Source organism: Manacus candei, unplaced genomic scaffold (assembly GCF_025592945.1).
Source record: "Manacus candei isolate 608988 ecotype Guabito, Panama unplaced genomic scaffold, ASM2559294v1 h1tg000049l, whole genome shotgun sequence".
Taxonomy (NCBI): domain Eukaryota; kingdom Metazoa; phylum Chordata; class Aves; order Passeriformes; family Pipridae; genus Manacus; species Manacus candei.
In genome coordinates, this window is record NW_026138097.1 from 7,318,357 (window position 1) to 7,333,845 (window position 15,489).

Here is a 15,489-nt window from a genome sequence, read left to right on the forward strand (position 1 = left end):
TAGTCACTGGGACAGGAATAACATGAATTTACAGCTGTTAATAGAAGTTTCATTTGGACAATTGGTCAATACAAGGCTTAACTAAACACTGTTGCTTACTGCTTTAGAAGGTGTGGACAAATGACATTTACTTTGTAGGCAGCATGAACTATGTAACTGGTACAAATTGGTCTTTGAGAGCCAGCAACTGCAATATCTCATTCATCAGTGTATTTAGAATTGTGAACTGGAAGTCCAATTACGGAACAAAATCTATTACCAATCTGAGTCATGGGTAAAAAACCCTTCTCTTTACCTCCACAGCAGTTAATTCTCTCGAATTATTTTAGAAACAAACTACCAAGAGAAAGGAGTCTAACACCACTGAGTTGGGCTAAGATAAACAGCACTATCACTATAGCTACTAACATAATGCTACAAAACTGTAAATCGATTTAAAAAAAAAGAATTACTACCTATTAGGACACCCTGCTTTAAAGGGTCAGCTTTAGCAGGCCACCTTTTGAAAATAAAAGAAAGTCACAGATATTATTGCATTGTTATTTTCATATTCAGTTTTGAATACAGTTATTTCTGGAGAAGAGATTCAAAAAAGCCCCCATAAGTAGCTTTTAGTTTTATTTTACTTTTTGAGAAAACCAAACTTTGGAAGTACTACCTTTCCCTTGAACAGAAATGCTGCTAAGCAAGACACACTGTCATTGCACACAAACTAGCAATTGCATTGTATCAGGCTACTGATACTGCTCAACTTGTCAGTTTTTGACATGTGAACAATACATCAGATGCCTGGAAATAAACTATACTGCCTTCAAAAGCTTTCACGTAAAAAGATTATGGTGATGTCAACTAACAAATATTCAACTCTCAGATTCTGCTTTTTTCAGATACTCTTTTTGTATTAGCTTTCTGCAATACACGTTTAAAAGAATATCTTTTATATGAAGTATAGCCATGGCAGGAACATAGACAAAAAGACTGCAGTAAAGTCAAGGAAAGATCTGATAAAATGTTGACACTAAGGGTAGGTTTCACTTACACTGAGAAATGAAAGAGAGAAGTAGAACTGTATTTACATACACTACCTACCCGTGTGAAGGTACCCTCAAAACTGTGGATATCCAGCTGTGGCTTCTGAGCATAAACATAAGCATTGATCGAAAAGAGATCCTGTAAAACAGATTAATGTACTTACTATTATTTAAACTTAAATTTAATCACACATTTTGAAGAACTGGCAAAAATTCCAGACCCCCATTACCCCATCCCAAACAAAGTTCATGCAATTTTTACCCAACTAAGAAACATGCTGGTTTTTTCAGGACATCTTGTTATAGAGGAACCAGATCCAAGATGATACCCTAAATGTGTTCATAGTTCAAACACTAAACTTTTTTACATTTATAACATGAGCTAGCCATTTTATACAATTCATTTTCTCTTAACAACCTTGTTTTAATTAATAATAGTGTAATCTCAAAATATATTCCATACATTTGTTCTTTTAAAAATAAAGTGGGTTTTTTTTTCATTTTTTTAAAATGAAACTGGAAACAAAATATTTTTCCAGAAAGGACAAAGCCATCTGAATACAAGAAGAAAAAATGACATTGATTAAAATTCTCTTAAATGTTCAAGCACCTCTGTGAAAAACCCAAGAGAAAACCCCATCAGCTTCTGGAAAGACTGGCTACATCAACAGGATTACTCAAGTGTTTAAAGTCAGAGATACCAAAACTACTCTGATAAAATTTGGTCTAGTATAGGTGGTGGCACTAAGAAAAATAGGAAACTCTTCAGATACTACAGTAGCAGGTTCTATAAATAGATGGCAGTTTGGTATAAACAAAAGAAGGAAAAAAAAAATCTGATCATTGTTATATCTTAAGAGCTGTCCCTAGAGGCCCAGGGAGGTTCATCTTAAAATTTGGAAACAATTATTTTGTTGGGTAATTGTTCTAAAACATCCACTTCCTACAGAAAGAATACCACAGACTAAAACCCTGATACAAAGGACTTTCTTTTCATCATAAAAGCAAAATTTTTGGTGCTTTTTAGATGGTCAGGACCAACAGCAGCTAACAGATGTCAACAGGAGTTGACCAGTCATGCCTGGATCCACAACAATCCAAATCCTACTCTGGAGTGGAGCACGTGCTTGATACCAAGTCCCAGACAACCTAAGAATACTAACATCTGATAAAATGCAAGTGTGTCTACCTTTTCACTGTATGTAGCATCTATTTGGGTTATCTCCATACTTCATTACCAGATGAATCTTGCTAAAGGCTAATCAGACACCACCTCTGGGCAGAAAATTACATGGCTACAATACCCTGTTCATGCCAGGTAGAAAGTGCTGTCTTCAAAAGCAGAATTAATTTTATGGCCCCTTTCATGGACATATAACCACACATTGGCTCAAATGTACTGCTTTTAAAAGTATGCCATTACTTTTTGTCCATAATTTCAAATGTAAGAAAAAATAACTTTGTTTCAATATTTCACAAGTTGAACATTACAAAGATTAACTAAGGGTGCAATTGTCCACCTATATTAATGTCTTAAAGCCTGACATGTTTATATCCTTTAGTTTCTCCAATGAAATGGGTAGACTGATGAGTATCATTATTTTTCTGCTTTTCCTTATCAAAATGAATGTTTTCTTGAAATCTAATGTATGTTTATCAAATGTGTTTCACTGTAGTTTAAAAATGTGTAGCTCTATAAATACTGAATTTGTATTTATTTTTATATTTTGCAGGCAAGACATCTCTCATTTCATAGCCTGCAAAACACACACATACTTTGTATTTCATATGCTTTTTAAAATATGAATCAAATCTGAACATTAAATCGCATAAATTCTCTTTATCTTAAGCCACTGGCTATTTATTGTAGTCTTTCACATGAAGTTCATTCATTGAATCCTTGTTCTTCCAACCCACTTTCAACGGGTTCACGAGAAATAATTCATATGAAACTAATACACATGTGGTGTCCTATATCTTCATCATTCACTTCTTTCCAATCTGTTATCACCTACAATCTAGCTAATCCAGGCTATTATGTGCTTTATTACACAAAGAAAAATAAAGTCTCTCAGTAGTGGATAGCACAGAAGAAAACTAATACCACACACATACTCATATATAGAATAAAAACTGCTAGTGAAATGCGTCAACTTCTCTCTTTTCAAAGAAGATCTTAGTGGAAAACAACATCAGAATAAAAGAAAGCAGAAATATCCACCTTTTAAAGTTTATTGGCATTTGTACAGTAATATATTTTCCTGGATTCTAATATTTCAATTTTCTTCTACTGCAATGTTCTCCTTTGTTATATTTCAAATGTAAAAATTTCTATCTACCATATTTCTTTGGTGTCTTTTTATGTTTTAGTTCCCATTTTGTATTTCTGATTTAACACCTAACCTTTCATGTTTTCCTTTCTTTCTTTTTTGAATTTCAACTCTGAAATAAACTTACTTATCTTGCTGAAAAACTGAAATCTGCACATTCCTTACACATTATTGGCATTACTCTGGAATGCCACAAACTAGAACTCGCAGAGTATTCCAAAGGTGCATGCTTTTTTTGTAAAACTAAAAACATAAGAAAAACCTATGCTCTGAGAGAAATGTAGGGTGGTAGTTCATTGGTGTTTCATTCACAAGTAGCAGAAAGACATAAAAGCATATGACATGTGCTTATTAGATTTCTGATATAATTCTTTTCATTATTAGGGTAAAGAAAAGAGTTAAAGGCTTTTTTTTTCTGTAGGCCAGTGCTGTGTCTGTCCTCTGGATGGACATTGTTCTTAGATGAATAAAACATAGGAGTTGAAGTTTTATAATACAAAGAAAGAAAAGTCCAAAGAATGATACAGTTACAGAAGACAAATTACCAATTTGAACTACAGCCAACAAACAGTAAAGCTTGCTATAATAATAATACAAAGATGTTTCTTCGCCAAATGCTGCTTTTCCAGTAGTAGAAGCTGTGCATTATCTCAATTTCTTGAGAGAAGTCATAAGGGTGAATTTAACAAGGAGACACCGAGATTTGTACACAACAGTACATGTAAATATAATTTCTGCTCACTAGGTGAGAAGAATTTATCTGGTTACGTTATATCATTGCTTTCCCTTATATAAAAGCAGAGAGAAGGAAAATAATCTTAAATAAAGGATTTGATTATATTGTTTTAAAATTATTTTTATTAAAATCACTTTTATTACTTTTAAAATTTCTGTTTATTAACAATTTAACTAATAAGGGACTTGATCTTTGTGAAACTCAGATTCAGTAAAGAATTATTTTCATACTTTAAGCATTGAATTGCTGGTTCTCAGAAGGTAAATAGTTCTTCTGATACCTTCAATTGAAACAGTATTCTACATCTAAAATTACGTTGTTTTTAGAATACAGTAAGGGCAAATGACCTCAGTTATTTTCTTACTCAGGGATACAAACCACATTTGGGTGGGAATTGTAACAGTTCTAGATTAAAGAAACTATATGAAAGATTTGAATCTTAAGTAATAACAATTATTCTTATACAACAGTACTGAGATTTTTCTTAAAAATTTCTATGCATTTAATTATCTCACTTGAAACAGTAATGCAGAAGAATACATTTCATCCTTCTGTACTGAAAGTCAGAAAATTACTTGATCATGGTACAATAATGAAAATGTTTTCTTTTGCATTTCACCATTTAAGAAATCACCATAAACTTATCAATAACATAGAAAAATCTCCCCTATTAGGTCAAGGGCAACATTTGTTCACCTTACTTAAAGATCATTAAAATACATTCTTAATCATAACATGTAGTTCATTACAAATAAAATTGCCTTTGGTTCAATAAAACTAATTAAATGTAAATGGTATTGTTTACTGCTGTATGGATCTTCTGATATAAATCAGCAAGTCACCATTTATTGAAAATTACAGTGACCTCATTGCTGTTAATAAATATAGCTGATCACACAAGCTACAGAAGAATGCCTCAGAACTCGTCCATCACCAGAACTGTCCCACCTATAACTATGAAATTGCAAGAAACCTAATCTAAGTGTTACAATATTTGTTGCACAGCCATCATTAAATGACTTGCTGAAATTTTAATTCTCTGATCACATTAAGTGCTTTAGAAAGACAACAAAATCTGTACCGATTGTCTTGGTGGTGTCATCTGTTCTTTAAGAAAAGCTCTGAAGGTCTGCAGTTTTGTTTATTCTGGGTGTCACAGTGGGTAGGGTTACACAGTGCTCTGTTGACACGGCTGACAGCTTGTGCCAGCAAAAGATATTCACCCTCTTGCCTGAAAAGAGGTTGTAGCAAGGTGGGGTTCAGTCTCTTCTCCCAGGCAACAAGTGACAGGAGCAGAAAAAACGGCCCCAAGTTGCACAAGGGGAGATTTACATTGAATATTAAGAAAAATTTCTCCACAAGGGTGATCAGGCATCGAAAAAGGTTGCCTAGGGAAGTGGTGGAATCACCATCCCTGGAAGTGTTCAGAAGGCATGTGGATGTGGCACTTGTGGTTTAGTGGTGAACATGGCAATGTTGGGTTAAGGGTTAGACTTGATGATCTTAGAGGTCTTCTCCAATCTTAATGAGTCCATGTTTTTACATCTGATAACTAAAGAAATCCAAACGAGGGACAATTACAGAGAGTATATTCTGTCAAACATGCAATCAAATTGTTTATAGTCTATTTTATGGTCAACTTGCCTATGTTATATTTTTGAATTACTAAAAATATATTTCCATATGTAAATACGAACTGCAAGTCTCAGCTTTGAAAACACGTCACGTCACGGAGAAGATACTGTAACAGGTCTTATATGCAGTAAGTCCGTGGAAGTTGGGAAAAGCCCAACTTGTTGGGCCCCAGTTGTTACTGCAGGCAGAAGGCTGGCTGGAATGGTGTGATCCATCCAGCAACACGCCAGGATGGCAGTCCAGGTGCAGCAAGGGCAGAGCCCCAGGGACTGCGCCCCGCTCCACTGGTCAGCACGGGTTCTCCCTAGGAGAAGCAGCCAGCTGCTGGCTCACCGTAACCCATTGCAAGTTAACCCTGGGGACTGGGCCGCTGTTGCCATCCTGAACTGAGAGTTGACTTGCGTGCTGCGGCCTGCAGGGCTGGATGTAACACACCCAGAGTGGGACACAGCTGGTCTGCCCCCGAGTGCCTCACCCACACCACACCGGCTGTGCTGGTGGCAAACACCAGGCACACACCAGGCATTCGTGCTGCACATGGTGCACACGGTGGGACAGGGTCATCCCGTCCCGGCAGCTTCCTTTAGCAGCAGGAAAGGTCACTGCCTGACCTGCCGGACATTTTGTACAGGAAAGGAACCCAACGCTGATCCCAGACAGCAACACAAAGCTCTCAGCCCAGACTGCTTCCAACCCTGAGTTTCTGCAGAAATAACCTTAAGCCTATCAAAAAGCCTATGCCCCTATTACACACTGTACAGATAAGCGAGGTAATCGCTGTAAATTTGCTTTTTTCCCAAGTCAGAAACAAAGCACAGAGATGTTTTACAAAGCAACTGACATTTTCCACTTAATATCTTCGAGGTAACTTGTCTGATTTTCCACTTTTATTAACTGCAGTTTTCAGCAACAAAGAAGAAATGGATTTCTCAACTGATCCTTACTTCTAACCAAGTTGTTTGCCTTTTTTTTTCCACTGTGTGTGGCAGTTTGAATATTGTTTGCTGAGAAAACTTCAACTATGTATTTTAAGTATCCCTTTTCTAGATAAGTTGGTTGTAAAGTTTCAAGCACTATCCCTGCATGTTTAAATCATGCAGCCTATTTTTGCTCTTTTTTCCGAAACCATTATTTTTACTGTAACTATAAAGAAATAATTCTGGACACTGCATTTCAATTTTTAAAAGAATATATAACTACATGAAGGGCCCACATAAAAATATAGCTTATGACTCTATTATAAAGCACAAAAACTAGGCTTATGAGAAAATAATTCCATAATGTTATTTTTCCTTAGTTTAATATTCACAGCTTGCTTAGACCTTCATACTAATTTCTGAGTCTAAGACTTGCTGAGAAGCAGCCACTTAAAATGATCTCAATAAAGAACCACTAAGTGTCAGTGGTTTGACCAAACCATGCAGCATCAAAATTTAGAGGTAGTTTAGTTTAGTTGGCAGGACATATTACATCTGGTGTCAGTTACTTCAAGATGAAATGCCAGCTTAATGCAGACAAAGCCTATTCTAGTGTGGTTAAACACCAGCAACTGAGTGGTGTGAGAAAGGGCAGAGGCACATCAACTGCTTGGTGGATTCCATTCGCTGCTGGTAGCCAGAGAAGGTATGTTAAGTATAAGCAGCTCCTGATTAACCACATCTGATGACTCGACTCAGACTGTCACCTACAGCTCAAGAGGGAGAGTACAAAGATCTTGCAAGAAGCACAGATCAGTTAGAGGTAGGTTAGTAGCCTTAAGTGGAAACAACTAAGGAAGAAATGATTACTATATTGTACAGTTAAACCCTGTATACTGTTTCCAAGATGGTGATATCTTGCATTTCTCTCCCCTAACGTGCCCAAAACAACCACTACCTATAGCAAACTTTCGCTTCTGCAGAAGATGATGCTGCATGTCCTACCATTCAAATGCAGACTCCTCAACTTCAACAACTTCTGATTTATTTTCCACTCTAAAATACTACATGTGAAGTCAATAGCCAGAGAATATGAACACAGAAAAAAACCCTCTCCCTTGTGCTAAATTTGAGTGTGGCAGCAACTCTAATTCTGGAAGTGTAAATGCAGAAGTCCTGCTAAGATCTGGCACATAATCTAACACTTCTATTGAGATGACATACAAACAGACCTTTCAAGGTACATTTGCCTTTAATAAAACACCTAAAATATTTAGTGTCAAAACACCAGAAATCCTGTAAAGATAAATTTCCACAAGCTTGTGACTTGAGTATGTTTTCAGAGGAAGTCTCAACACCAAGCCAAATCTCCTGTAAAACAGCAAGCTTCCCCAGTATAAGGGACACAATGCAGCTTCTTGTTAAGAGACATTTATACAATTTTACTTGTGCTTTTGTAGGTACGTGTCTATTTTGAATGTGTATATATACACACATACGCACTCATGTCCTTTTTCCTAATTTTAGATTTATCCATGACACAACATATACATGCATTCAAAAAATACACACATTCAAGCAACTCTTAGAAAGCCGTCTCTGCAAGAACTTGCACAAAGCATCTCGTCAACAAAAAGCACTTTACCTTCCAGGAGCAGACTGCTGTTTCCCAAGCTCACAACTTACTGATTAAAGCAATGGTTCCTGAGGCAAGAATGACTTGCACTGGCAGTCTAACTTGCTTGAAAACACTGTAACTGTGATATGCTTCTGTGGAGTGAGGATCTCAGTGGAGACCAAAACGAGACCCACTAAGTTGAAAGATAAAAATCCAATTCTGACTCAGTTTCTTTTCAATGCAAACCCAAGTATATTTGCATAATCAACTTCTCGTTCAGCATCCAGTGGAATATCTGTGTCTTATTTATTGCACAAATTAAGGCTGTAGTAACAGGTATTTTCCAATACTTACAGTAACTGTAATAATCTCTTAGATAACGGATACAGATGCACACATAGAAGGTATCTTAAAAGTAAACAGATAAAATGCTTACCCCCAAAGCTGGCAATCTTTGTGTGCAACTGACAGCAACCTTCAGTTTCCAGTCTGTTTCTCCATCCAGCTGGTCAGTTCGAATGAAACATGAACCTTGAAGTTATAAAAAGACATCAAACTATTATTTTGATTTCAAAAATTCAGTTTGGGTTAAACCATTAAGAGCAGTGAAAGTAACACAATTTACAAACATTTTTAAATAAATGTGCTACATATAAGAGGATTAATATTTTGGAGTGTCTGTGTGTTTTCTTCCAGGAATGCTCCAGATGACAAAAAACTGCACCATTTTTCTGATGAAAGTAACAATATGCCTGTTTATGAACTGAGGGAAATCCTACTTTACAGGTTTCTTTATAGTTTCTAAACAGGTTTCCAAATGTTATCAGCAAGAGATACAACTTCAGTTGAAGTTGAAAAAGGGTTAGTTTAATTTCTTTATGGAATTCTGTCACAACAGAATAATGAACTGAAGCCTGTGATTTTTTTCTCCTTGCTGGTATGACATCACAAACTTCCACTGCTTATAGTCTCCCAGCTTCTCTGAAAAAACTATTTTTTTAAATAAATCCTTAACATGGATATCATTCAAAACAACTTGTGGCCCATTGTATTATACGTAAAAGAAGTAATTTTAAATTATCTTTCAGGGATTCAAGACTAAGGAAATCTGTCAACACATGCAAAGTATGAAAGATATGAGGGAAGATCAAGGTACAGACTGATACACACTGCAGAGAATCAGTGTTCTGTACAGACAGAAGACCAGTATTCAAGAAACAGAAAACTGAGACCAGTGCAAAGCCTCCCCCCCACACCAATAATTAGTGTGATGGATATCATCAAATCTAGAGTATTACACAGGTCACTACTGTAAGATTCAAAAAAGACTGCACAGGAACATGGCAAATCTATTAAAATATTCACAATTAATTACAATTCCATCAAGCTTGAAGCCTTTTAAAAAAGGTGGTAAAACTTTAGCAGTACTCTTCACAATTGCTACATTAGAGAAGCCTTAAATATTTCTGAAGTAGTAATTACAATTCCCATTACACTATAGCTTAACAACTGTATACACTATTGTTACTGGGTGCTATGGGTGTGAAAAGAATAGATTTTTCTAGTTATTTGTAGATTTTAACAAATGCATATAGACATACATGCATATATACCTATAATTCCTTCTATATTTCAACCGATCCAATAAAATCTAATGAAGTAGTTTCACCCTTAGAAGTGATGTGGCAGCAACTAAATGGACGAAAACACTGCAAAGGAGTTCATCCAGGTTTGAGTCTTATTACAGACAAGAAGAGAGTCTGCTAGAACGTGCCAAGGCAATACTTTAAGAAACGGTACCTACCAGCGAACACAAATTAAGAGAGATTCTTTTACAGGACATGTGGGCCCTGGTGTAAGTAAAATCTAACAGAACCCAATGTTTTATTCATCAAGGTCTCCAAATTAGGCAGTTCGATGAGCTAGTGGTCTGAAAGGACATGGTTGAGAGAGCAGCCACTGGAAATTTTATCTGACTGGAAGGTAGCATTTTTGCACAACAGACTACAAAGAAGCCTACAAGCTTTCATGTAACAGTTATATTTAAGTGTGTAATAAGTAAACAAATCTTTAATGTTAATGTAGACAGATCTCAGAACACATTATCACAGCTAAATTTCACCAAAAGCTCAGAGGTGCAAGTTGCAAAGATGTGTCTGAAGTTCTTGAAAGACTGGTTTTAAATTCGTGACAGGATTCTTTACGGATTTTCTTCTAAAAATGAAATACTATAAAGCATTTTTTGGAGAGTCCAGTGACATACTCTGCATTATAATGAAGCATGAAGTACCTAGGAACCACTAGAAATACCATGGATTCACCACACTTTCTGGCAATGGCATAGATAAGCCTACTCTCCATCATACTTTTCCTGTACAAGGCATTTCATGGTTCTCTTTACCCTTCCTGTCAATGGTTGCTCTCTTCCATCAATTTAATTTAGAATTATACTATAGATCAATGCAGTTCAAGACCAGTGTGGCTCCTGTGAATGGTTGACTGCCCATATATTCATTTAATAGAGCTTCACAGTATGACATCTATTGGCCAGCTGCATTTCCTCTCCACTTCAGCAGTTAATTTCATCAATAACTTATCTCATAGCCTGTTTCCCTTTTATCCAGAAAAAGGGACTGCTTTCTGCGAAGTCAGCTTTCAATAGTGATCACAAAAGCAAAACTGAAACAATACAGTCGTCTTCTCTACCTCAAATACTGCAGCAGATTTGACTAACTTTAATTATTCTATAAGGTACTGATTTTAAACCTGGATTAAGTTAGCTATAAACATGGAAGATTAAACATGTAATTAGAAAAAAAAATTAACTCTTCACCCCTACCAAACCCTTAGACTTGTGTAAAACTAAATATTCCCCACTGTGTATCGTGTGGAAGTCACAAGTACTTAACCTTTGAGAGGTATTTCAGTTAACAGTACATAAAACTTCTAAAAAAAATCAAAGTATTTTGAAAAAATAACTATTTTAATTGCTTCACTTTTAAAATTCTTGGAAGCATTGTACCCTCCTCCCCCAGTGACAAAATTAAAAACAAAAAACCACACAAAAAAGTAGTAAAAAATTGTGTTACATACTCCAGCAGAATGGTTTAGATCAGTGTTAAAAATTTCTTGTATTTCTAACTTGAATATGACTTGCCAGGTAAAAAACCCCATCTATATACATGTCAGGAATTGCTGTTCCCACTGAATTCAGTGATAACTCTTGAACCTGACAATTATTTTACAGTGCACAAATAATTAAATTCTTTTTAAGTTCTGTGCTGCTTTAAGGAAATGTCATTAAGTTAACTAGTTACCAACCTAAGCATAGCTGTTTACAAAAAAAAAAATTAAAAAGAAACAAAAAGGAAAAGGAGAAAAGAAATTCTAGACTGAATATAAGAAATTTTAAAAAGGCCACATACAAAGGAGAATGCATACATATAAGTATCCTTTTATTTTATATAGTGAGGACACTCAGATGCTCCTTTCCCATAACAATACACAGTCATTCAAAATTAGTGCACAAAGTTGAACATTGTGAATGTCTGACTGACTTCTGTCATTCTAGTGAAAATTTTGGAACTATGCAAAGTAGAATTTAAGGGTTGATTTAAGGAAATTATATTGGGCTTAAATAGCTTAATCATTTATCAAAAGTGGTGTAAACTTCACGAGCAAACTATGTATGTAATATTCATTTAGCCTAATCAGTTGAAGACAGGTATAAATCAATGTAGAGCAAGTCCATGCACAGTGCTGCCCAAGTGCAACTAAACTGATTTTTAAAACCATTTCAGATGAAATTGTGAAACCTGAATGCTTAGCAAAGTCCTGAGACTAAATTCTGTTTTGGTGATTTAGCAAAAGCTCAATTATTTGAGTCCTGTCCACAATTTACCCTAAGACTGTTCTTCTGTGGCAAAACAGCACTTGAATACAAAGGATGAAAATAATTTGAAGAACCTGAAGTAACTATGTAACTTCAAATTATAAGGATATATTGCTAATTATTTACAGACTTTTTACTTATGTTTATTTGAGATACTATGGATTAAAAATCTTTTTTTAAAGTTATTTTTTGTGTTAATAGAATACTTAAGAAAAATAATGTTCATTTCAGTAGCTTTTATGGTGTTTTGACACAGAGGTACAAAAGCTCATCTATAAAAGCACTAATTTAGGGCCATGACATGCCTGGCCTAGATTTATCAAACAAAGGTACGGTGCTCAATACAGGAGGAATTCTACTTACTCAGTGTGTGCTGGACTTAAGGCTTCAATCAGAACATACCTGAAGGACATGTACACAACAAATGCTTCTGGGAATGGTGTACATGTACACATGCATCAGTGACCTACTTATCCCTAGAAATCCCAAAGAAAAGGGCCCTGAACAAAAATTCTCAAACTGAACACAGGTTATTCTTGGAAAATGCTCGTCACATTTTCATCTCAAACTTAAAAAAATGGGGAGGGGGGCAACAAAAAATAGGAAAAAATTCCCCCCCAAACAAGAAATGGAAGCTTCTTAATCAAGTAAAATTCAATTATATCATAAACTTTCTCCTAATTAATACTGTGCATAATCACCAGATAGCCAAATCTAGTATTTTTTTATATTACCAAACTTGCTTATCATATTTTATGTGTTAATTTCTTTATATGTGGATATCTTTAATTCCTGAAATTATAGTAATGTAAATAAACTTGCGCTTACATGAAGCCCTCAAATTTTATTTTTATACACATATGTCTAAGTATTAATTACAGTTTTTAATATAGGCTTCTGAAAACAAGCTATTACTTGGGATGTTACTTATTTTCTTAAATGCATTCTAGCTTCCAGGATTTTTTAAGCAAGTCACTCAGAAAAGAAAAACTGCTGTGTACTAATTAAATTATTTATTCCTATTTTATTTGGAAATGTTGTTTCCAATAAGAAATATGGAAATGTTGTTTCCATAAGCAGAAATATGGTTAACTTCTCCTTAAAACAATTAGCTTAATATTCAGTCTGTTTAACAAGTAGTTTCTAAAGAAAGTGTAGTTAACAGAAGACACCCAAAATACACAAGATACCCAAAATAGCAGTATTGACAGACAAAGAGCAAATACTTTGCAAAAGAGAAATAATCTAGTCTATATAAAATTGCATCACCTGATTTTAATGGAAAGTTATAATAAAAAAACCCAACAAAATCATTAAAATTATCTGAATTACACTAGGATTGAATATTTGCATGAGAACATGAGAACTTATAATGGTTTTCTTGCCATAATAAACTAAACTCTCCCACTTGTCTTGTATTCAGAACTTAATTTTCATTTCCCAGCTCCTCGCCTGTAAGAAGGGTCTGAGAAAGAAGTCCTAAGTCATGAGATCAGATGGAAGAGAAAGGATTCTCAATTCAGGAGAAAAAAAACCACCAAGGAATAACTTATTTGGATTAGCATTAAAAAATGACAAAGTGAATGACATGTTATCAGAAGAGTTCCATGCTTCTGTCCCTCACTTTTTCTGGCCTTGCTTTGAACAGTCACTTACAGAAGATCTTGTCTTCAACTGCACCTATTTAATCAGCATTTTACAAGCGAAATTATTTTTAAAAATGTTTCCATTTTTAGATTTCACAAGCACATTCAAACAAATACCTTCCAAAGAACCTTCACAAATAACCCACAGGCGGTATTTGTTACAAACGTCAGTATAAACAGTAAAGAATAGTATATAAGAAGTCAATCAACTCAGAAGAAGTGCTGAAAACTATATTTAACTTTCTCATGGAGAACATTAAAGTTAACAGATTTCTGCTAGCAATTTTTTTGCCATATATTGGCAAGGCTCTTTTTTAAGCTTGCTGATAAGCACTGAAGAGAACTTATAAGTATAATTCAAATATGCCACATAGCATACGTTTTAATGTGCGATGAAGATGCATCGGAGGGAAACAACTATAACTTAGTCGTATATAGCAGATGTACAGGAGGATGAAGACTTTACAAGCATATTAAAGACCAAGCATCCCAGTCTTGAAAAGGTATTGTTTTATTTCTGCATAAATGCAGGGTTGAATTCCACACTCCATTACAAATATATTGTCAGAAAGCAATTGTAGAATGTGTGCGCTTTAATTAGACTTAAAAAAAAAAATCATAAAAGTAAATTACATTTACTTTATATAATATGTAAACTGATAAGAATTCATGTCAGTTTTTCTTAAACAGAGAAAATGCTAAACCATCACTACACGTCTGGGCTCTTCTCTGTCAAATCTAAATAAATAAAATCATGTCTGCCTTCTCTCTCTAGAGTGGCATCCAATGAATTTTTTACAAATGAGAACAACAGCTACAACTAATGCCTTTCAAGCCTCAGCAAAACTGAATTATTAAATCTGTCTGCCTATATCCTATTACAGCCTACTTATGAATACTTGATTTTATTTTGTATAATTGACAACAGTTGTCAGGAAACGAAGGTTTTAACGGCAATCAAATTAAGATCAACTGGTATAAGTGTCACAGTGAAGAGCTTGTGTCAAGTGTTGATGAATTAATTGATGGGTCACTGGGAAACAGGGCACGTGGAACTGCAGTGTCATAAACAGCTATATATTGTCTGGTAATATTACCAGCCTTTCTGCTTTAAGTGAAAAGCATTGAAAGAAATGGGTTACTAGAATATATCCAAAAGAAGAAAAACACACTTTGACTTTGCACACCTAACACCAGATCATTTACAAACAACTTAATTTTTAAATCATTTATATTACTTAAGTGACTATGTGCATGAAAATTTTAAACCGATGACAAGATAAATAGCAGCACCAAGATAACATACTGCAGTACAGAGTTTCATTTACTACTACAATAAGAAGCTTTCAATTATGATAGCTTCTAGGGACGAAAAAACCCCAAGATGCCCGAAACATCCCAAACATTTAAGCTACAATGCCATCCCATAGGATGCAATCAAAAAATGTAATGGCATTTACAGAAGACTGATTAAATTAGTTTAAAAGCATTAATTTCTCTTAAGACCAGGGAAGAACTGTGTGTACTTGAGATATTTGATCTGAATTAAGAAACCGATGAAGCAATTGATTAATTGGAATTTAAGCCATCAGTCACTGGATCCATCAACAGTTTCATTTACATTCTAAACAATCAGCTGATGGTCTTATAGGATACCACGTATTAATACACAGTCAATATGATA

General features: G+C 34.9%; 1 protein-coding gene across 3 annotated transcripts in view; it reads right to left on the reverse strand.

The window, feature by feature from the left end:
* ATP9B (ATPase phospholipid transporting 9B (putative)) overlaps positions 1-15,489 on the reverse strand; it is a 157,160-nt gene that overhangs the window by 83,412 nt on the left and 58,259 nt on the right. For all 3 annotated transcript variants that reach the window (XM_051798877.1, XM_051798876.1, XM_051798875.1), the window contains exons 8-9: positions 8,704-8,798; positions 1,090-1,170 (exon numbers count right to left, since the gene is read on the reverse strand). In XM_051798877.1, coding sequence (XP_051654837.1) covers positions 1,090-1,170; positions 8,704-8,798 — 176 coding nt within the window. The remainder of the gene's footprint in view (positions 1-1,089; positions 1,171-8,703; positions 8,799-15,489) is intronic.